This window comes from Acomys minous, assembly GCF_964271855.1.
Source record: "Acomys minous genome assembly, chromosome: 8".
Lineage (NCBI taxonomy): Eukaryota > Metazoa > Chordata > Mammalia > Rodentia > Muridae > Acomys > Acomys minous.
This window is the reverse complement of record NC_140489.1, coordinates 88281217-88305059: the sequence shown is the minus strand read 5'-3', so window position 1 is coordinate 88305059 and position 23843 is coordinate 88281217. Positions and strand designations below refer to the sequence as shown.

General features: G+C 49.0%; 1 protein-coding gene across 3 annotated transcripts in view; it reads left to right on the top strand.

The window, feature by feature from the left end:
- The window catches only part of ASAP2 (ArfGAP with SH3 domain, ankyrin repeat and PH domain 2), a 151601-nt gene that overhangs the window by 45517 nt on the left and 82241 nt on the right, over nt 1-23843 (top strand). For all 3 annotated transcript variants that reach the window (XM_084792180.1, XM_084792179.1, XM_084792181.1), the window contains exon 2: nt 10392-10464. In XM_084792180.1, the coding sequence (XP_084648306.1) occupies nt 10392-10464 (73 nt within the window). The remainder of the gene's footprint in view (nt 1-10391; nt 10465-23843) is intronic.

Below are 23843 nucleotides of genomic sequence, written 5' to 3'. Positions count from 1 at the left end.
CCAGGACAATGCAAGTCCCTCCAGAAGGAGACACAGGGGAAGGATAGACCAGACCCAGTGTGCGAGAGGGTGGCCATTCAGCACTTTCAAAGGCATCTGAACCCTTGACTCCTTTGAATAAAAACGATTCCTGTGGTAGACAGCTTGTGATGGGGGCAGCGGGCAGCTCGTGATTTCCTCCTTAGCTTCTTTACCCTCCGGATTCTGGGCTGTCCCAGTTGCAAAGGACCAGGTCTTTGGTGGGTGGGGGTGGGGGGTGGGAAACAGGAACTCAGGAATGGAAGTCCAAGAAATAGACCAAAGGTAGCAGTGATCTGTAATTTCCTCCCTTGAGAAGTCCAGTAGTTGATGTTGTATTCCAGCACAGGCAAGTCTTGACGCCTCCCGAGGGCTGGGATTAAAGGCATGCACCACCACCGCCTGGCTAGTGGGGATGGTTTAAAGAAGGCATTGGGGGGGGGGAGACCAGGGGGGTGCTCAGGAGTGGGGTGGGAAGGTATTATTTTCCTCAGGCTCTAGAGAGCAGCAAAAGTGAGGTGGGGGCTGCCTGTGGCCTCCTGGCTCAGGCAGGGACACTGTTAAGAAACTGGGTAGGGGTGCAGCTCTGGGAACTAGCCTGTGTTTTTCCTAAATTTGCTGTTGCTCTCCAAACTCTTTGATCAGTTCAAAGCCAAATAAACGGTCTGGGGGTGAGTCTCTTAAGGAGTTTGAGTCATTCTCTTCTGCTTTGAGTTGGGGAAGTGAATGAGGATTTTGCAAGCTGACCTAAGTGTTTGATTCGATGGAGGTCAGGCACGCAGCATCAGTCGCTGTTTGGTACTTGGAGTTAAGCCCCTAACTGTCTTGAGTAATGAGAAAGCAGAGCTTGCTAGGAATCATATTTCATGGTGGAGACCCCCAACACAGAGGCTCTGGCTTAGTGGGGGAGGGTTTCATGGACTCTGGGGGGCCACTCCCTCTCATCCCTGCACTTTAAGCTACACTTTACTCATTTAACCCTAAATGTTAAAGCTAAGAGGACAAAGGGCCTTCCTTCTACCAGGCTGGTTCAGGGCACCACTGGTTGCCCTTGTGGGGATCTAGCAAGAAATGCCAGGAAATGTTCTTAAAAACTTAAATATAATATAATGAGAAACAAAACAAAAAACCCTCCTGGTTCTTGGAGACGAGGCAATGGAAGTGTGAACTGGGTCCCTCCTCCCCCCTCCCCCCTCCTCCCTTCCCCCAGCTCCTCTTCTGTACATCATTGCCACTTAGTGCTGTGTGGTGGAATATTGACTGGTCTGTTTAGCCTGACCCTGTGCGTATAAAGGAACTGCAGTGAACTTGGGTGCAATACCCACGTCATGTCCAGAAGACAGTGCTTTACCAAATTCGTCCCCACCTTCCTCCTCTTTTTCTTCTTTTTTTTTTTAGACAGGGTTTCTCTGTGTAGTCTTGGCTGTCCTAGACTCGCTTTGTAGACCAGGCTGTCCTCAAACTCACAGCGATCCACCTGCCTCTGCCTCCCGAGTGCTGGGATTAAAGGCACGCACCACCACACCTGGCTCTTCCTCCTCTTAATACTCTTTGCATCCCCTTTTCAGCCATGTTCCCGTGGATGTTATTTTTGGAGACGTTTTTCCCTCTGAATTTATCCTGATGATGAGGACAGGCCTTGGTGGAAGGTATGTCCCTAACACTTACCTTAGTTGGCATGCTTCAGCCTGTGCCCCTCTGAGAAGCGGCGGCCCTAGGTTGGTGCTGTCCTCGACTGTGCCAGCTGTATGTGAAACACTCCGCTGGTGACCCTGGCTGAGGAAGCAAGCCTTGTTAGACTCAACTTAGGAAGCCAGGAGATGCTCTTCAGAAGCCAAGGATTCCTGGAGAATTCCTGTTTTGTTAGGGTCCGTTTTCTCGATAGTCTGATAGTCAAGACGGAGAGACAAGTGTCTCTTCAGCACATCTTCGTTGCTGACTGTTACATTCTCTTCTTCAAAGACATCCAGTACCTCTTTGCCCCATTTTGGTTTTTTGTTTTGTTTTGTCTTTGTGTGTGTGTATTTCAAGACAGGGTTTCTCTGTGTAACCTTGGCTGTCCTGGACTTGCTTTGTAGGCCAGGCTGGCCTCGAACTCACAGAGATTCATCTGCCTCTTCCTCCGTGAGTGCAGGGATTGCAAGCATGCGCCACCATGCCCTGCTCTGCCCCATGTATTGCTTTAAGCATCTGGTCACAGTTACACGATGTTCCTCAGAAAGAACACATAAAACACAAATATGACAGCTTGTGGACAACAGGAAGGCATCCGTGTGGCCTGGCATGCTGGACCGGATGAGGTGTAGGGGATAGAGCCAATGGGGTGTGATCTGTGTGACCATGTCCCCAGGCAGACCCCATTGTCTCAAGGATACCCTTCTTAGTTCTGAAGACTCAGCAGAGGGGAGGTGGGAGATCGCCTCCCTCCCCTCCCCTCTTTATGTCACCCAAGTGAAGTTCATGTGCCTTGGGCCTAGTTTCCTGGGGAAGTCAGTCTGACCGAGGATCTCATTGTCTTGTGCGCCTGAGAAGATAACAGAAGGCTGACCTCAGCCACCAGCTGATGCTCACCTTCCCAGCCCCTGCGCCTGGCTCTGTCCCCTGTCCCTTCAGCAATGGCTGGGCATCTTCTGGGATGGTACCCCTGGGCCCCTGCGTGGTTCCTCTCCTGACATTGCTCACTTCCCGCCTCCCCTCTGTGCTCTGCTTTCATTTGGAGGGGCACCATGTAGGATTGTCAATGCCAGAGGCGCCAGAACCTTGGACCATCCAGGGCCTCTTGTGTCCCACTGGCTCCTCCCCGGGAACGGCACCATGCAGGCTGTGCCAGGAGTCTCTGCGTGCCACCTCTGTGTGGCCACTGTGTAACCAACCTTCTTGTCAGCATGCTTTCCTAGTCACTTATCCCTTTCAGTAATTAGTTGTGAAGCATGACAAAGCTCATGCTTTGGGCTCATGCATGTCTGTGTCCTTTTCTCTAAATAGTGACTGTAGCAAAATCAAATTAGCCGTTGGATGTGTCCCATGGGCATCTGTAGAGGATAGTTGTTTTGGAAAGTTGATGAGACCACAGCTGCTCCTTGTTGACCCATCATTTCTACCTGGGATGTGTGAGCCATCTGGAGACTGGTATTCGCTTGTCCTTTACCGGTCCATTCCACGGGGCCCTGTCTTGAGTCTTTAGTCACGGCGGACTGCTGCCACCGAGCACCCTAATAGTTTCTGCTCTGCGTAGTTGTTTCTCTCAGGTGATGTCATGTTTGGGGTTTCCTCTTACTTATTTTCCCAGTTCTAAAAGCATTACTGAGAATATATTTGAATTTGTGGGGAAGTAGGGAAGTGGCGCTCAGCCGTGGAATGGCAAGGTGAAGGCGAGACACGAGGCTCCCTCCTCCCCATTGTGTCCCAAGCCTGGACCCAATGCCAGGTGCAAACAGAGCCCCGGAGCCACTTCTGCTGGGGTCCCCACGGTGGGCCTGCGCACCTGACTTGTTCATTGGTCAGTGCTCCTGGCTGCCCTGGGCCTCCTGCTGTTTCATACTTCATGGACTCCCAGCCTTCTGTGTCCACGTCCACGTCTAGAGAGCTTCAGGCGAGGTTCCTGCCCACAGGCTGGGTTAGCTCACCCTCCTCTGCATCCCACAGAGCTGTTTCCACATTAATCATTTATTTATCCTTAAATAAACGAATGCATAAAACACCCTGGTAAATCTTTCAAAGGGTGCCAAAAATTGAATCTCTTGGCACCACTTTCTACCTCTCCTGCAGAGCCACGTGATGGCTTCCTGTACCTCCTAACCAAGGAGTCTCTGTTTATTTTTGTATGTGGGAACACGCAGCTTTGAGTACCGCTGTTTTCTTTACTGCTTAATCTGTTCCATGTATTTTTGTGGTCAAAAGTAAGCAAATCCTCAATGGCCGGATAGTAGAAAAGGAGACAAGTGTAGAATATCGACGTCCTTTTCATTCGGCTTTGTCCAAACGTCAAGCATAGTGAATGCGCTGAGGCCCGTGACCTGTTATTGTGCTGTGGCTTTCTTGCTTTGTTTTATCTGTTTGTGTGAGACAGTCTCACACTGTAGCCCATTCTGACCCTTAAATTGTAGCAGTTCTCCTGTCTTGGCCTTCTACGTGCTGGGATTTCAGGAGTGAGTTACCATGCCTGACATGCTCTCTCTCTTATTCTCTCTCTCTGTCTGTCTCTGTCTCTGTCAGTCACTGTCAGGCTCTGTCTGTCTGTCTGTCTGTCTGTCTGTCTGTCTCTCTCTCTCTCTCTCTCTCTCTCTGTGTGTGTGTGAGTGTGTGTGACCTTCCTCTGAAGGTGTGCTCTCTGCTCCGGCTGCGATGGGAATGGAACCCGACACGTAGAGACTATGAACAGGACAACCATGGAGCGAGTGTTTGTTTTTCATTACCTGTACTCCGTGTCACGTACTTCAGTATTACATTGAGTCCTTCAATAAGCTTGTAGTTTGCCACCCATGGCACAGTGGTGCATCTGGCTTGGCCTTTCATTTTGAGATGTTTTCACAGCATAGCATTGTGTGTTGATGTTAACATTTTTGTCAAAATCTCTTGTATTCTGTGTACATAACGGCTGTCCTTTCATTGCTTTGTAGCCCTCTTTGGTACAAATGCATAGGGGTTTGTGGGTTTGTCCACTTTAGGGCTGTTTTGAAGGGTGTTGTATGTATTTGTGTGTTTAGCTTCTGTGTCATTAGATAATAGCCACGTGTTCCCACCCTTTCAGCTTGTCCCGAGGCGCACACATTTCACACAGCTGCGGCTTGGCTTGGCTTGGGCATGAATTTGATCTTAATTTTGAGTGACACCCGCTCTTCTCCTGGCCTCACTTAATTCCCAGAAGGAGGTAGGCCCGTTATTGGCCTGCTTTACATCGAGCTCACGGCCGCTCTGTGGTTATGTGCCTCCCTGATGGCTTCTGCAAACGTTCGCCACTCTCCTTAATGCACTGTACTTTGCTCAAAGTCAAATGTGTGAAGAGGCCGGGCTGCCATTACTGCTCGCGTGACTGTTCTGGCAGAGCTGCCCTTGGGTGTGCCTGGGTTTATCAGGTAGCTTTCAAAACTCATTTCCTCTCAGGATGGTCCTTTGTAAATAGAGTCAGGGGAGATGGGGTGGCCTAGGAGGGGAGAACATGGAGGGGGCCTGCCCAGCGTGGGCAGCTGTGTTCTGTAGGCCTCCTGTCTTTGGGTTCCAGGAAGGAAGGTTGGCCCCTTCCCTTCCGGGTTGGCCCTGTTTGAGATCCCAGGGTGCTGGTAGGTCCTGGACTGGTAGGACCTAGTGTTTCTATGCCAGGGCTGAAGGGAAAGGCCTGGGTCATGCCATGGAAAAGAAGCTCTGCATGGGTTGTCTAAGTCAGAGGCAGCAAACTTTTCCTGTAAAGGGCCAGATGGTAATTAAATAAACTCCCACAAATATTTATAGTGAAATTCAAAACACAGCTAATAGCCAAGGCCCGTGATTGAGAAAAGCTGGATTGTTTTCCTCAGTAGGGTGAGAGTGAGCCTTCCCTCACCCGTTAACACATCCAACTGGACATATCTACCCATCAGAACCCTTAGGCCGTGACCAAATAAGAGGTGGGACCTCATTGCTTTGTGGCTCATGAGTTTCCCCAGCTCCTTAGGCAGACTGTGGGAGCTGCCCCTCCACCCAGCCTCCCCATCAGGGTGAAGGTACCCACCTGCCAGGGTTGTGGAACCCAAGAGGAGAAGGTAGTGTGTGACAGTACTGAGTCATGGAACAAGGAGGACCAGAGTGCCTGGCTTCTTTCCCTGCCCCTGGGACAGGCCCACAAGTGCACAGAAGGACCTTCAGAGGCAGAGGAAAAGAGCCTGATGACATTCTGGAACCATCAGCATGGACGCCTGTGTGGCTGGAGCTCTCTAGGAAGGCAGCAAGGCATGCAGAAGTGAACTGTTTTTCCTTTTAATTGAATACCCTGCAGCTTGTGGCTACTGTGCAGGGCAACCAGGTGTGACCAGGCAGCGAATGGGGAGGTGAGGAACTTTCTAGTGGCAGGTTAGACATGACCCCTCCCCTCACCGTCTCTGCGTACCATCTCCTCTTACCACCCCAAACAGTTACTTATTTTCCTTGGAAAATATCTGAGACACATCCCTACAGTCTTGTTTATGTAATAAATTTAATCTGTTAAGCTTGTTTTACAAAGTAGAGGTCAGCTTGCGTCCAGCCCCTCCAAGTTTTTTATAGGGCTTGGCCAGACATCAGCTGCAGGGCGGGCCAGCCCTCTGTCTTTATTGACATTCACATCTCCACGTGCTTGGTATTTGCCCACACATTTTGGTGTAGGTTTTCTCCTTTTTCCTTCCAGGCCTGAGTAGTTGTGGCAGAAGGGGGTGGTGGGAGTCAAGTTACAGTCAGAAGTCTCAGCCACACTGCAGCTACCTTCAGTTTCTGGGGACCACCAAAAGCCTTACATTGCTCTCGCTTTAAGGTTTTGGCAAAGCTTTTTTTTTTTTTAAAGATTTATTTATTTATTACTATGTATACAGTGTTCTGTCTGCATGTACACCTAAACACCAGAAGAGGGCATTAGATCACATTAGAGATGGTTGTGAACCCCCATGAGGTTGCTGGGAATTGAACTCAGGACCTTTGGAAGAATAGTCTGCGCTCTTAACCACCGAGCCATCTCTCCAGCCCGGCAAAGCTTTTTAAAAAAAAAAAAAAAAAGTCACGGATCCGAGACTTCTTAGTCGTGCTCACTCCTGATGATCTATAAATACCCTCTGTGATGGAGGGGGCATTTCTGAGTAGGGAGGGAATTGCTTGTCCCTCATGTGGATTTTAATTATAATTACCTCTGTCGCCAAACGCCAACTCACCTTCATGCTAGTCTCTGCTGGATAGACAGGGGAGAGCAGCAGCTAGCATTTGTTTATCTGCTCGCTCCTGAGGCAGGAAACAGCTTCCCTTCAACAACAGGGACCGAATGACTCCTCCGTTGGAGGTGTATTTTTATAAGGCTTCTGCGCTGTCCTTGATAGGAAAGGCCTCCAGAGCACTGTGTGGGTGTTGTCCGAGTTGAGCCCGTGGCAGAGTGCCAGCCCCTGGTACCTCAGTGGATCACCACCTCCAGCCTCTACTTCTGAGCAGGCCTCAGCGATGCCCCACAGACAGAGGTGTGCCCTGTGCCCTGGGCTTACCAATGGGCAGAGCGCTTGGGTCTACTGGAGAGAGGCTGGCTAGTAGCTGATTAATTAATTACCCACGAGTCCAACTTGCAAATGGGGCCTGGCTGGTTTCTGAACCAGTGTGGCAACAGCTAATTCCTTCAGCTGTGGGTGCTCACTCCCAGGATCGTTTCCTGCCTGCCCCTCGTGGCCCTGAAGGACTAGTCCACACCTGTCTGGTCAGGGGAACCCTGAGGCTTGGTCCTGAGTCCCCGTTCCTTGGCAGGTTATCTGGTGCTCAATGGGATGTGAATGCAGCCCCTGGCCTTAGAAGGGCGCTGGGGAAAGTAACAAGCAGTGAAAGTCTGGGAAGGGAGTTCCCAGAACTCAGCGTGCTCACACGCTAGTTACAAGGTGATCCGTAGTGTCCGTTGTAGCCATCTGCGCAGGTGTCTTTTCCAGCTGAGTCCTGGCCTTCTGCCCTCGCCAGTTTATCTGTTGCTGGATCCTTGTCTCGGGTTTTCTCCCCGTTGCATCTCCACTCTCAGCTTTAGTGCTCAGCAAATCTCATCTGAAACCCTGAACAAGCACAGAAGCTGTGGGCTGACCTATAATGAGTGATTAACCCTTCCCGTGGAGGGTTACCCAGTGGCTTTGCTGGAGGACCAGATACCTGTGAACCAGTCTGTGAAGCTGGGGGTGTTGGGAAGGGGAAGAAAACAGTGAGTTGGCTTCAATGGGATGAGAGCTCAGGGGTCGGGGTGGAGGGGGTGAGAGTAACCGGAAGTGACAGTGACAGTCGGGTGGGGGGCATCGATGGGTGAGCGAGGAAAGCTTAGAGCACAGGAGGGGATTGATTCTACAGCTTATTAGTGTTTGGTATTATGGATGCCAGGAGCCTCCCCGATGATCCGAGCTGCCTTGGAAGTTTGCTTTCTGCTTCTCTGTCGTTTCTCAAGTGATGTTTCCTCCTTTCACACCTCGAGCTCAAGGAAGCTTTTTGGCAAGCGTTGTTGTTGAGTGACTTCCAGACAGCTCAGCCCTGCTGCTGTGGGTATCTTCTGCTCTCTGAGGAGGCTTCGGGGAAGGTGGCTCTTCTTGTTTGAATGCAGGTCAGGGACTGTTCTGGGCAGTTGCAGAGACTGGCCAGGGTAGATTCTTTAGCAGAGGCCCTGGACTGTGTGTTTACCTCATCAAATGTGTTTTGCAGCAAGGGCCTGTCACTTGGGATGAGAACGCTCAGCTGTGACAGCACACTGATTCATGGCTGTGTGTCAGGCTCTGCTCCCTGCTGCGTGGGCGGTGGCGCTTCAGGATCCAGTGTTTCTGAAAAAGCTTGAGCAAACACTGCTTGGAGGCTGGAAGGCTGGGGAGGACCAGGAGGACTGGGGACAACCAGGGAGGACTAGGAGGCTGGGAGGGAGGACCAGGAGGCTGAGAGGGAGAGGTCTGTGGGTTCCCAAATCCCCTTTTATATTTCAAGGTCAAGAGTAGGTTAGAGATGACCCCCAGGAATGTTAAGCATTCACTTGGTTAGGGAGATGGCTCAGTAGGTGAGAGAGTTTGCTATACAAGCATGAGGCCCTGAGTTAAAAACAAACAAACAAACCAAAACCAAAGCCCACACCATAAAACAGCCAGGCATAGCTATGACCCCAGTGCTGCGAGATGGATCATGGCAGTTAGATGGCCAAAATAATTCTGTGCTAAGGGAATAGGGTAGAAAGTGATGAAGGAGGGCATCAAGTGTCCTTTTCTGACTTCCACAGGTGCGCACCCCCATCCACACACTGTGTGATCCCACAGGAAAAGCCAGGTGTGGTAGCAGGTGCCTGTAACCCCAGCACTGAGACTGGAGCATCTCTGGGGCACGTCCACTTAAAATCTTTCCCTATACACAAAAAAGCTAACTCATTATAAGAAGTTCTGATTGAAGGCCAGCCTGAGCTGTACAATATAGCACGGCTGTCTTTAAAGAAATATGTATGTATGAATGTATGTGTGTGTGTGTGTATGTATGTATGTATGTATGTATGTATGTATGTATGTATGTATGTATCGACAGACAGATAGCTCTGAGAGTGCAAGCCTAGGGCCCCAGGGTTGACCTGTTCATTCAGAGACAAACACACAGTAATGTGATAAGGACTTTTTTTCCCCAGAATGCTTGATGCCTTTTGATCATTGTTCGTTTAAAATTGTCAACCCCCATCTCATCTGTTCTTAAACAGAAAGTAGCTACTGTGGCATCAGAACAAGGACTTACAAAGGCTGGTTCTGAAAGCAGATGCTACAGGCTGGGCTTCTCAGTGTTTTCAGAGACAGGTCACTGGTGTTTTAAATAGTCACTCCCATTACTGCTTAGTTGGCCTCGCTCTCATGGGTCCCAGATGTGCTCAGCCTCCTGTCACAACCATTTGGCGTCTTTTGATCTGTTGAGCTGTGGAACTGAGTTCTGGGAAAGTGCTTACCCTGTCTCTTTGGTGGACACTTAGCTGTGAGTCAGTCCCCAGGTTTGATGAATCACTGTACATACTGCTGAGCACCTACTGTGTACAGAGGTAGTGAGTACTGCCTACTGCTGCCTCGTGATGGTTGCGCTGTCGGTATTTGCTGAATATTAACCATGCGAGTGTTTGTTTAATCATTCAGTCATACAAAGCCGCTGCAGCTGGATTGTGGGAGAGAAATCTGAGGCTTGGAGAGGATTAGAGACAAGCCTCCTAAACACAGCTAATACCTTCACAAACCCAAAGCACCAATTTGTGTGGGGCAGGTCTGACTCTGTGTCTGTCCTTTGCAGCCTGCAGGTCAGCATGCTCTTTGTGGGGGAGGGGCACCTGGTATCCTCGAGTCTGCCCTTTCCTTCAAGGTGAGAAAGGCAGATAGGGCTAAGGGATGGCCCAGATGCCGCAGAGCCATCTGTCCAGGTTCACTTGCCTTGCTGTAGAATGCTGTGCCTGGCAGGTGATATGGGCAGGAGCAGCTTGTATGCTTCACGTGCCTGAGATGCGTGAGTTGGTTTTCTGTGAACCAGTCAAACTGCTGCTCCATGTGCTTTGAAAAACAATTTTCCGCACTAGACAAAGACTCTGCCCACAGAAGCAGCCCAGGGGCCTTGTAGTAGGAAGCCCAGAAAGTTCTCACTACTGCTGCCTGTAGTTATGATCTATATGCAAACATGTTTTAATTCATATATTCTCTGTATTGTAGGCTTTGGATGTGGACCGGATGGTTCTCTACAAAATGAAGAAATCTGTGAAGGCAATCAATATCTCTGGGCTGGGTGAGTACTAAACATTCCCTGGGGGCAGAGATAGGGGGGTTCTCAGTGAAAATACTACATTTAAAGTCCTGATGGTCACTGTTTGCCAGTGAGTGTTAAACCTCTTGCACTGAGCATACAGACCAGAGACACTGGGATGCCTCCTCCAGAAATAGTCTTTATTTGTCTGTTGTACCCATCAGCTCCATTATGCCAAGTTTAAATTATCTTAAGGTTGTGTGTCTGGATTTTTTTTTTTTTTAAAGTCGGAGCACTATCTTGCACTCTTTGAGAACAAGTGTCATCTGCTTGGAAAGTCACCTGAGAAGACTGTGCTTTCCTCTGCTGTTGACGTTGGTCATAGCAGTTTATGGAGTTCCTTTGTAACTACTGTGCTGTGGCTCATTGGTTAGAATATATTTAGTAGAAGAGTCTAAGGATAGTTTAAACTATTTTAGATCTAGTCAGGAATAAGTCAGAACATTCAGTGAGGGATTTAGCTGATGGCTACCAGTTGGCTGGCTGCGTTCTAGCTTGGCCAGCTTCTGCTCCAAAGCCTGTCGGTCCCCAAAGAGGAATTCCTAGGATTGATTCTAGTGTTTAGTGTCTCAGGATGGCTCCTTGTCCAGAAAGAGTGGTCCTCTTGCTGATGTTTGAAACAACAGGCAGAAGAGTTCAGCATTTACGCCTCGCCCGCCCTATGACCTCTCTGGGCTCACCCTCCTGAGTCTGTCCTGATTTGTCACAGACTGGCCCCATATGACCTCTTGCCTTGCCTGGCCCAGTTTTGTCTACTGCAACTTGGCTACTTCCATTGCTTCCTGAGCATGTGGTTGCTGTCTGTGCCTTTATCCACACTCCCTGGCTCCAGTCACCTGGGTGTGACCTTGCCGGCCGTCCCACCCCTACTCTCTCTTTCAGGCTGAGACTTGAGACAGGGTAAGCCTTTCCTGACTCCCGTTTCCTCTTGCTTCTGTAGCATGCTTCTCTCTGCCCAGTGGCTTAACGTAGCATTCGTTGTTCCTTCAGATTTGCAGGTGGGACGTGCAGCGTGGGTCTCTAAGCTCAAAGCATCTTCAAGGCTCCTTCTCTTGCCTGCTTCTTCTAGAGGCCAGCTGCACTCCTTGGCTCTCAGCCCCTTGTAGCTCTAGAACCAGCAAATGGCAGGTGAAGTCTTCCCACAGGCCATGCCTGAGAGCCTGAATTTGTTATCACTGCACAAGGCCACATAGCCATGGCTTGAACAAGAGAAAGTTTATTTCTGTTCTGGAAGCTGGAAGTGCCAGGTTAGGCCACCATGGTAGTCAGGTCCTTGGGTGGGCCCGCTTGGTTTATAGACAGTTTAGCTTCTGTGTTTTGAGAGACAGTAGCCCAGTAGCCCTGTCTGGCCTGGAACATGCTATGTAGACCGAACTGGCTGAGAACTCACAGAGACACACCTGCCTCCACCTCCCGTGTGCCACCACACATGGCCAACAGTTATTTTCTTGGGATACAGGAAGCAAATTCCCTTGGGGTCTCTGCTCACAGGAGCATCAGTCCCATGAGGGCCCTGCCCTCTGATGGTTTCCTAGTGGCTTCCTCTCTTCACAGCAACACATTGAAGGTTTGAACTTCAGACTTGGGGGTGCAGCGTTAGTCCCTCCAGGCGTTAGTCCCTCCAGCAGACAGCAAATCCCCTGTCTCCCTCCCTCTTTCACATTTAAGTGCCTTAAATTTTAAAAGTTATGTTATTTAGTAGTATTATTTTGTGTGTGGTGGAGCAGGGGCTATGTGCCATGGTGCACACAGGATAACTTTCAGGGTTCAATTCTCTCTTTCCATCATAAGGGCCCTCAGGATGGGACACATGTTGTCAGGTTTGGTGGCAAGTGCCTGTACCTGCTGAGCTGTCCTGCTGGGCCTTAACCACCCCATTTTCTAGAGTGCTCGTGTCTCAAATTGCTTAGCAAGTTTAATCCATGTACTCTCATTTCCTTTTGTCACGCAGCATAACTGTATGCATGGGCTCAGGGGTTATGATGTGAAGGGCGGGACATTCTTTTCCCCACATAGAACTTCTGGGCAGTTTTGAGGTTACTTCACTTTAGACTTCTGGTGAACCCCACGTTAATGGATCCTTAATGTTCAGACACCGTTAACAGCTGCTTAGAGGTGCCCAGTAAAACCCCAGCTATGTAATGTTTCCATTGCAGGTTCTTAAGAATACCCTCCTAATGTAGAAGAGAAAGGCTGACTGATAATTTTAAATTTGAGCCCTGTCTGTTATGGCAGACACAGTCCGCCCTTCGTGGATCTCTGTGGGTTTGTATGGAAGGAGCGCCTGAGATGTTTTGGAGCAGGGACCAGCATATTGAGTTCAGGCACTTGTGTCTTAAGCTTGTGAGCTCATAATGGTTTTTATTCTCTTACCCCATATGTGCACAAATACTTCAATATCGCCTCGTAGCCTACACAGCCCTGGGGGGTGGTTGATTTTTGTCTTAACTCACCAATTCTTGCCTTAAAAGCAATATTTCTGAAGGCCCAAAGGGCAGCGGTTCTCAACCTGTGGGTTGAAACACTTCTGGCAAACCTTTCATCTCCAAAAAAACTTACATTGTGATTCATAACAGTAGTAAAATTACAGTTATAAAGTAGCAACGAAAATCATTTTATGGCTGAGGGTCACCACCAGACCTGGGGGTGGCAGCGTTAGGAAGGTTGAGAATCACTGCCCTAGGTAGATCTGGTTAAAACCATGGCTGGATCCCACCTGTGGAGTCAGGTTGGCTTAGAACTTCAGTGTTTGTTAATTAAACAGTGCTCCCAGGGGTACAGCTGGTCTTTGAGAAGTCCAGCTTTGAAGTGTCCTGGGCCTGTGAGGTGTCAGTTTGTCCCCTGTATCTACTGAGCATGGGTTTTCTTACACAACACTGGGTGGTTGAGCTCTCAGTTGGGGATGCCTTTGTGGACGGTCTTATGAATGGGTGTTTATGCTGATCCTTAAGAAACTGTTTCTGTAATTTTTCCAACTCAGTGGACTGCCACCTGACCCCTTAAAAAGATAAACAAACCCTACTGTATATTTATTTTAAAACTCGTACTCTGTACATTTCCCAAGTTCTGTCTCAGCATGAAGGTGTTTTCCTCTGTGCTGGGAAGTTGGAGCTAACGTTTTTTCATCTGTTTGACACATCAATTGTGTGACTATTCACCTCCACCAAGGAGGAAGCTACAGGAAACTTCACTTTCACTTCTAGAATCACTGTGGTGGAGCAGTCCTAAGCAGAGCTAGAGTCCCCGTCACCTGGAGTCTTGAAGGCCCTGGGGAACCTACCACATCGCCAAATGAAAATGTACAGAGGAAGAAACGCTCATTTGAGCTGCAACTTTTACTGTCTTCCACCTAGTGAAAACAGTGAGCCTTCATGTCTGCCCCTCCTCCGTGTGCGCATGTCCGCACCCACATGGGCAGGAGCCTAGAAGACAATTGGTAGGAGTTGTTCTCTTCTTCCATGCTTGGCTTGATGCAGGCATTGCCACCTGCTGAGCCACCTCACTGGCCCCCCTTTTTAATTAATGAGAAGCATATAATAGCTTAGGTATCGAATTTTATTGTATATTAAGAAAGCACCACATCTGGTATGTTTTTTTTTCCCTAACTTGTACATGAAGAAAAAAAAAATCATAGTTCTTCTCCAACTGGGCTAGAATACTGAAAACCTGGGACTCTGTTACCTGGCATTGTAAAATGGGCAGATGGAATTTCCAGAAATATGCAGGCAGCTCACATCCCCGAAATCAGAATCTCCGTGTGGAAGGATATATTCTTGCACAGAGATGTTCATTTTTTTTTTTTTTTTTGCCTTCCTTACCACGCCCTCCAAAAAGAAAACCAGCATCTCCTGGGACAAAACCAGGGTCAGCTGCTTGGGTTGGTGGGGGTGTTCAACCAGAAGGAAGGGCCCAAAATCTATACACACACTTCAGTGGGCCATGGTGGCGCATGCCTTTATTCCCAGCACTTGGGAGGCAGAGGCAGGCGGATCTCTGAGTTTGAGGCCAGCCTGGTCTACAAAGTGAGTCTCGGGAAGCCAGGGCTACACAGAGAAACTCTGTCTTGAGGGGGGAAAAAAAAGAAAAGAAAGAAAGAAATAAATAGTGCACTATTACATCCTGAAATGCATACACTGTGCTGACCTTCATAAGCTTGAATAGTAGTAATTACAAAAGTCACACATTCATCTGTTTGCTGTAGGCCAGCAGCACACTCACATGGATGTCATCCCTAGAGCAACAGTCTGAGTTAGACATTGGCAGGCGTACCTGGTGCACAGCTCGGGCTTGGTGAGGGAACGCACTGGAGGAAAGCATCCTGCATGAAGCTGCTTCTGAGCCTGGCAGTCCTGCTGAGCAGTCTGTAGGTGGTTCTGGCTGGTCACCAGTTCAGAATAAGGCAGTACACGCCACTTGTGCTGGAGGTGAGTCTCAGGTGACCTCAGGGAGTGTGAAGGTTGCTGTTATTGATTTATAAGACCCTTGGAGTCTTAGAGCCAGAGGACGCTCATCTGAGGGGAATGCCAAAGTACTTGAGACTTTCTGTGTTAGCCCTGGCTATCCTGAAACTTGCTCTGTAGACCAGGCTGGCCTCAAATGCAGAGATCCACCTGCCTTTGCCTCCTGAGTGCTGGCATCAAAGGCACGAGCCCAGCGACTTGGTTTTTCCTGAGAGATGCTTTCAGGAGAGCAGGTTTTGACTCAAGCATAATGGAGAAGGTAACTGCGTGTGCTGCTCCTTGGAAGCTTCTAGCAGCAGGTCAGAGGAGAGGTGCTGACAAGCGATTGGAGTCTGAGAGCGTTTCCAGTTCCAGGCTCTGGCTGCTAGCTCACTCTGGTTTTCTGGTGCTTGCGCATGATGACTGGAGTGCATGCAGGCGGCTTGCAGGGGGAATCCTGTCAGCAATGATTGGCATGTTAGTCACGGGAGCACCAAGCCTGAAAGCGCTGGCCTGAGTCAGACTTGTGGGTATAGTTCTGTCTGGTGGGAAATTTAGGCTCATCTGGGCCCTGGCTTCTTCAGTCTGGGCTTAATGGAAAACGTGCACCCCCAAACTCTGTACATTAAAAGCATCTAAAGCAGTGGTTCTCAACCCGTGGGTCGGGACCTCTTTGGGAGCCGAACAACCTTTTGGCAGGGGTTGCCTTAGAACATCAGAAAACACAGATATTTTACATTATGATTCATAACAGTAGCAAAATTACAGTTATGAAGCAGCAATGGAAATTTTATGGTTGTGGGGTCCCCACAACACAAGTGTCACTGCGTTAGGAAGGTTGAGAGCCACTGGTCCAGAGAGACCATAGTGAATTTTGTGGGTGCCTCTGAGAGCCAGAGGTGAGGAACCACTGACCTCGCAAACAATTAACTTCCCAGCTGGATGCTGTCCCGGGCACTGCAGACCACCTTGCAGAACCCGAACCTGTTTCTTCAGCTGGTAGATCTGGCAGAGAGAGCCAGGCTGCTTACCTGTTTGGTTGGCTCCTCAGCAACGGCAGCAAGCAGCTATTGAGTGACGCTTTGGACTCTGACTTTTGAGCAGCTATGACTTCCTCATCAAACCCCAGCTGTTGTTCTAGCTCCTTGGCTCAGGGGCTGGAGGTGGGATGGGAGGATGTCTTAACAAATTGTCCTTGTAAGTAATGGGACTTGTACACCAAGGTTGATGAAATGAACTCAAAAGGGAAAAGGCTCAAAGCATCTTGGGTAAAGAACACATGCTGAGCTGTGACTGATCACATCGCTTGGCCAACAAGGGGGCTTCCTCCCAAAGAGGATGCAGCTGGATGTAAAGTTTGTTTCTAGTCACCTAAAGTTACTTCCCTGCCTGACTTCGGCCACAGGATGCCTAGGAAATACAGGCTGCAGAAGAGCTGTCTGCTCCACCCAGACGCGGGATGCAGGCAGCTCTATCAGGGAGAGACCCTGGATGAGCCAGGTGCCCCAAGCCCATCTTCAGTCGCATCCTGTCCTGGCTTCTCAGGAAACCCCTGATGCTGGAGGATCTCCTTTTTTCCTTACTGCGCTGTTTCTGCCTTGTATGTTCACTGTCACTGTGTTTTTGTTTGTTTGCTTGTTTTTTGGTTTTTGTTTGTTTGTTTGTTTTTGAGACAGGGTTTTTTGTCTGTGTAGCTCTGACCTGGAACTTACTCTGTAGACTAGGATGGTCTTGAACTCAGAGATCCACCTGCCTCTGCCTCCCAAGTGCTGGGATTAAAGGCCTCTGCCACCACCGTCCGGTTACTAGGGAATGTTTTAACACATTTGTACTAGCAGATTCAAGGTTTACTCATTGCTTTTTTTATTTCCCCCCAAAACATTTTTTTTAAAAAAAAAAATCAGAATGTGTGGATCTTATTTCATAGCCCAGGTTTGCTTAGTTTTTACTATGTAGCTCAGGCTGGCCTCCCAGCTTCTGCTTCAGCCTCTCCAGTGCTGGGATTATAGGCATGAGCCACCACATTTAGCTCCCAGGCCACATTGTGTGTGTGTTTGTGATGTGTCATCAGTGTGTCTGGAGGTCATCAGGGCATCAAGTGTCTTTCTCTATTGCCTTGAGACACGCTCTCTCAGTAAACCTGAAGCTTGTCCCTTTTGGCTAGGCTAGCCAGGCAATTCGGGATCCAGCCATCTCTGCCTCCCAGTTGTGGGCTTGCAATGCTTGCATGACCAGACCTGGCTTTCTACACAGGTGCTGGGGATATGGACTTAGGGCCTTGTGCCTGTAGGGCGACCACTCTTATACACTGAGCCATCTCTCTAGACCCCCACCCCCACCCCTCATCCATCTTTTTAATACAGATTCCATCAGCCTTTAGATTAACTTCCACTTCTTTCTATAACCTAGGGGGAGCACTTCATTATCTGGTCCCAGGGGCCCTCCATCACCACTGCCTCTCTCTGTCCCTGCTCTGCATACACCAAGCCCAGGACTTTCTGATGCGCCATTCTGTTTCTAGCCTTTGTGTTTGCGCAGAATGGACTTAGTTGAGCCTTTCTCTGTGATAGAGGCCTGGTCCTTGAGGGCAAAGCCTGTAACAGGAATCTTAGTTCATTAGCATCTTAGGCTTCTCACATGACCGGGGTTTATTCTCTTAGATGATGGGCGCTTACGAAATACAGAATGAAAACACACACGAACGCTAACACTTTCAGCACTGCACGATGAACGTGCGGGTCCGCCAGCACTGCTCCCTTCGCTTGACTTCCAGTGTACTGTGGGCAGTAGGAGTTTGGAAGAGGCAACTGGGGGTTATGTTAAACTATGCGCATTGCCCCTGAGCTGTCCCTGATAGTATAGGATCATTAATAAGGCAGAATCCCAGAGATCACAGGCAGTGGGCAGCCCATGCTTGGCCACTGTTGGAGACCTGTGTTGGCCACAGCCAGACTCAGTGTGGACATACCAGGGTGGCATCTCTTGGGACCAGTGCCCTTCTTGCTAATTTTGAAGTGGAAAGAGCTACAGACATTTGAGAAAGTGCAGGGTTGGGGAGGGGTCTCTCCTGAAGCCAGTCTTGCCAGAGATGACACACTACCTCCTTGCTTAGTTGCCACTTCCAGGGAAAGCTTTGAAAGAGAATGACAGACTACAGTGATCTTCTCTGTCTGTCTGTCTGTCTGTCTGTCTGTCTGTCTGTCTTTCTGTTTTGTTTTTTGTTTGTTTAGTTTTTGAGACAGAGTTTCTCTGTGTGGCCCTGGATGTCCTGGACTCACTATATAAACTAGGCTGGCCCTGAGCTCACAGAGATCCACCTGCTCTGCCTCCTGAGTGCTAGAATTAAAGATGTATGCTATCAGACTTACTTTATGTTTATGAGTGTTTGCCTGCGTGTATGTCTGTGCACCGTGTGTGGGCAATGCCCACTGAAAGCAGAAGAGGGCGACAGATCATCTGGACCAGGCTAACAGATCTTTGTGAGTCTCCGTGTGGGTGCTAGGGTATGAACCCAGATCCTTCAGAAGAACAGCCTGTGCTCTTAACCACTGAGCCACCTCTCCAGCCTCTACTACAGTAGCAAAGGCATAGAGGGCTAAAATGACCCAGCCACTACAGCCAGTTTCTTTATGTTGCTTTCTTACTATGAGGATGTCTAATTTTGACTTAGAAAATCCAGTTATGCCTGCAGCCAGCTCTTCTGGTGTACAGAAACAGAGAGGTTTGGTGGGTGCTTGCTCTGAGCTACCCTGACTTAGAAGCTGTGCAGCCCTGGGCTGGCACTGTGGTGGGTTCGTTTCCTTACCTATAAGACAGCATAAAGGAAAATTTCAGAAAGTGTGGGTCTGCTGCCTAGTGTGTAAAACGTGTGAGTCTGCTTCCTGGTGTGTAAAGTGTGGGCCTGCCACCTGGTGTGTAAAGTGTGGTTGTGCTTCCATTGAGACTGAATGTTTAATTTTATATTCTGCTCTTTTCTGTCCTCCATTCCATGTGATGGTTTAACAAGCTGATCCCAGTGCTGGAGAAATGGCTTCAGTGGTCCCAGGCGGCACACAGAGGAAGGGGAAGCAGGTTATCCAGATGAGACCTGATAGGCTGTGGTCATATGGTGGAGGAGGAGGTCCCCTTCTGCAGGAGGTTGAGGGGAGGGGAATAGGGTAAAAGAGGGAGGGAGGGAACGGGGCGATACAAGTGAGGGGATAACAGGGATGTAGTCTGAATAAATTTTAATTAAAAAAAAAAAGCATATTGTTCTTGCACAGGACTTGAGTTTGGTTTCTAGTACCCATAACTGGGCCAAGCCCAAGAACACCCTCTGCTTGCCTTTGTGTGAACATGAACACACACACACACACACACACACACACACACACACACACACACACACACACCCCTCAAGTGCTGTTTGGTAGGTATGCTTTACCCTCGTCCAGCTGAGCCTTGCTGGTGCTGTGTACTTTTCCCATTTCCAGTCTGTAGCTCGTCTTATGTACGGTGCTCTAGTGACCTTGGCTTTTCCCTTTAGATTAGCCTTTCTCAACCTGTGGGTCTTAGCCATCAAAAAACACATCATATTTCCGGTGGCCTTGTGAACCCCCAACCATAAATTTATTTTCATTGCTACTTCATAACTGACTTTACTACTGAGCGGTGTCTCAGTTCCCAAGACCATGGGAGATGCGTGTTTTCTAATGCTCGAGACTCACAGGTTGAGACTCGCTGCTTAACATAGGTTCCTGGAAGTGGCGCTCTCAAACAGCATGAGCACTTCACGACTTCATTACAGATCACCAAGTCATCAGCTGGAAGGTTACTCAGTCCTTCATCTGGGCCTGGTTCTAGAAATGAATTCTAGACAGGAAATGACACGTGAGGAAGTAAAGTCATCTCAGAGCTTACCTTACTCCCTTTAGAAGTTGTGTGCTTCAGGTTAGATCTGAAACCAGGTGACACGTAGGGTCAAGGCTATGACCTCACCGTTGGAATATCTTTATGTGAGCATGTGGTGCACATTTGAATACTAATCAGACTGTCTGGGGAGTGTCTCACAAAGACGCTTCCATGGAGAGTGACTGTCTCTTTGGAAGCTCCCTTTACTGGCTGTCTAAGTGCCTTGAAATGTGCCGCCTCAGCAATGCACCTCAGCCAGAATGCAGGTGGCTGAGGTCTCGTGTGGAGCAGGAGCTTGCAGTGGTCCTGGCGGTGATGCAGAGGTTGGGGCCAGGCTGGTGCATGAACTCCCCACCTTGTTTTCTTCCTCATTTAAGGTGGCGCTTAGAGCTGTTGGCCTGACTGGAAGGTAGTGGCCTTTGTTTTAGTCTAGGGCCGAAGGGAGGGGTGGGAGTAGAGCAGAGGAGCCAGCAGCTCCTGGAGGAAGAACGCTGGCTGAGAGTCAGGCTTCATAGACTCACTTGCTGTCTCCCCGTGCCTTGGCTTGCTCTCTGTCGGTAAAGGGAGGGCTAGGACAGGTCCTCTCTCAGCATCCTTAGAACTTCACAGGGTAGCAGATATGGATGGACAGGAGATGCATGCTGTGGTTTTGGTTTCAGAGATGAGAGCTGGATGCAAGCAGGAACTTGGAGAGAGATGTTAACAGCCATCAAACACACAAGACTCTCCTGGGCTCACATAAGAGTCTCCTGAGCCTCACGCCTTCCTGTTTCCCCTTGGGGATTCATATCCATCCTTGGATCCTTTGTCCAAAGGCCCCTTCTTGGCACCTGGCCTGGAGCAGTGATCAGCTTGTACATTGATGTCTCTAATACCTGCTCCTGTGAACATAGTTGTCCTTGTATCATTCTAGGGCGCTGCCTTGAGCTCTTGCTGGGATCAAAGTAATGAATGAAGTATTTGAATTGAAAATGGAGGTAGTTAAAACTATGTTGGCCTGCAGGTGGATCTTTGTGAGTTCAAGGCCAGCCTGGTCTACAAATTGAGTCCAGGACAGCTAGGGCTACACAAAGAAACCCTGTCTCAAAAAACCAAAACAAACCAAAAAAAACCAAAAGAAGCCCGTGTTGGCAGTTGGAGGTTAACTGGTCCCTCGCCGCCATCTTTTGTTGCTCTGTGGTGATGGCTTGTACCCTCAGTGTTTTGTACCACTTTGACTCGCCAGCTCTGTGTGTGTGTCCCATTAAGGAGGAGTAAGGAGCTGCGGTTTGCCTGTTAAGAGCCAATAATTTTTTTTTCTGAAATCACGTTCTTGGGGCCTTCTCCTTGATATACATATTTAAAATGACAAAATCAGGCAGGCCAAAAGTCACAAGACAAAGCCTAACCCTCGCCTCTAACCTTCACATCTGCTGGTGCTTAAAGGCGTGGCGATACGTCCCTGGGTGACTGTACCATTGTTCATTCATCCCTTAAATAGATTGGATTTCATGCCCTGAGGTGTGGGAGACAGGAGCATTATGCCGAGGGCAGTCGTGGGGTCTCATCCCACAGTGGGTCCTATGGCTCAGATTCTGGTCGTGTAGAGTCCCCCAGAGGAGAGAGTCTTGGCTTGGCATCCTACTAACTGGAGCAGAAGTATTTGAAGGAGGGGGAGGTGAGAGAGTGAGTGTCCCGTAACACAGCTTTCAGTTCTGTAAATAAAAGCTGATAGATTCACTTTGGGACCTTTCCAGAAACTTTATTCCCAGGCTATTTATTTTAGGTTCCTATTTTAAGGTTTGTGTTTTTGGCAAAGGACGATAAAGGCATTGGAGTGCTCTCAGTTCTTAGTAGGAAAATTTCCAACTTGGATGATCTGGAGCAATCAATTACCATGCTCACAGGCAAGATGGCGGTTCTCACAGTGGCGCTGCCCTGGCCATCCTAGGAAGACACAGAAAGGCAGAGCATACAGACTGGACTGAGATGCTTCAACTCATTTGGGCCATGAAGGAAGTGCCCATTACACACACTCATACATAGACAGACAGACAGACACATACACATACATACACACACACACACACACACACACACACACACACACACATACACACACACACACACACAGAGAGAGAGAGAGAGAGAGAGAGAGAGAGAGAGAGACTTTGAAATAGTTTTTTAAAAAACAGAAAGACCTGTTCTTCATAGTTCACCACATGTGTTAGACTTATACATAGAAATAGGGATTATTGATCTGCCCGTGAAATGAAATTTTAAAAAAATCTAAAAATTGAGTACTCTTAGTGTTTTAGTGAGGTAAACATTTTTGACTTTTAAATGTTATTTATTATTGTGTGTGAGCACATGCATGCTGCAGCACACATCCAGAGATCAGAGGGCAACTTTGTGGGACTCAATTCTCTCCTTCCACCTTTATGTGGGACCTGGGAATTGAACCCTGGCTGCCAGGTTTGCATAGAGTATACTGCTGCCTCCCTTCCCCTCCCCCTCCCTCTCCCCTTCTTCCTTGGATGTTCCCCCTCCCCCTTCCTCCTGGGGTGTTCCTCCTCCCCCTTCCCCCTGGGCTATCTTGCTGGCCCAAGGTAAGCTATTTTTGGATAGGATACATCAGTGTGTCAGAGAAGGGAAGAACAGGCTGGGGAATCAGACACATTCAGGGCTGAAGCCCCACTGCACCACTCTGCAGCTTTGTTTCCTGGGACTAACCCGAATCAGATAACCATTTGATCTCTTTGAGCTCCAGTTCCTAGCAATGTACAGGCAAGTTTGATGTGTCGAAAAACAGAGCAGTTTACACTCCATATGGATGTCTGCTGCCCCGTTACTGCTCTGTGTGGTGTTGGCCGTGTGCGCCGTGTGTTCTTACTCTACATTGAATCCTTCTGTACTCCAGCGCCAGGGGCCAGCAAGCCTCTGTTATTCATGAAGCCTATAGAGTAGACTGTGTGAGTTACCCTACCTGCCAGTCACACAGGTGCCCACGGGCAGCCACAGACCTGGAGCCCAGATCTCCTGAGGGCTACTCTTGAGATACTAACATACTTTAGGGTGTGTGTGTGTGTGTGTGTGTGTGTGTGTGTGTGTGTGTGTGTGTGTGTGTGTGTGTGTGTGTGTGTATGTGTTCGTTCCTGTTCGTGTTCTTAATCTAGTCTAGAATTCCAGGCCTCTTTCTGGAACTTCCCCACCCCAGGGCTTTGTACATGCTAAGTAAGCAGTGTCACTGAGTGCCATCCGCAGCCCTGGAATGCTTCTCAAAATAAAAAGAGTGAGGCATCGAAATTTAATTTTCTCCAGTGTTTGCTAGATCCACATTAGCAACAGCCCCACAGGTTGGCAAACGGAGGCCAAGGGTGTGGTGCCTCCCCGGCAGTGGGTGAACAGACCATGCATAGATCTTAGGCTTGGCTCAGCGTTTAGGACTGAGCCCTTTTGCTGGCAGCTGTAGAGCAGGCATTGGTTCCACCTTCCTGAGGAAGGCCACTGCAGAGGGGCCTTCAGGGTCATTCCTTGGTGACACAGCTGGAGTGTGTAGACCATCTCTGGTGTCAAGGTCTACACAAATCGTGCTGTGCATTTTGCCTGCCCTGCCTCGCCCGGAAGGTGCTTGAATTTAGTTTCTAATCGAGACAAAAAGCTTAGGAAGTGACCCATGTGAAGGATAGTTCTGCTGCCGACTGGCTGCTTTCATTGGAAATTGCCTTTCCTGGCAGAGAGGGAGATCTAGTCAACCACGTTAGCTTGCTGGGATAACTGTGTTCCTTACCCTCACTTTGAATCAGAGAGCTCTTTTAGTTGGTAGACACTCGTGTATGGCTTTATTTACCTTTTTATTTGTTCAGACATATTCGCGTGTAGTCCAGAAATGCTACATAACCAGGGATGCCCTTGAGCTGATCCTCCTGCCCAAACCTCCCAAGTAATAGAGTTATGGGGTGTGAGCCACAGCACCTGGCTTGTGTCATGCTGGGGACCCGTGGCAGGACTTGGTGCGTGCGAGGTGCGCACTCCACCAACTAGGCCACATCT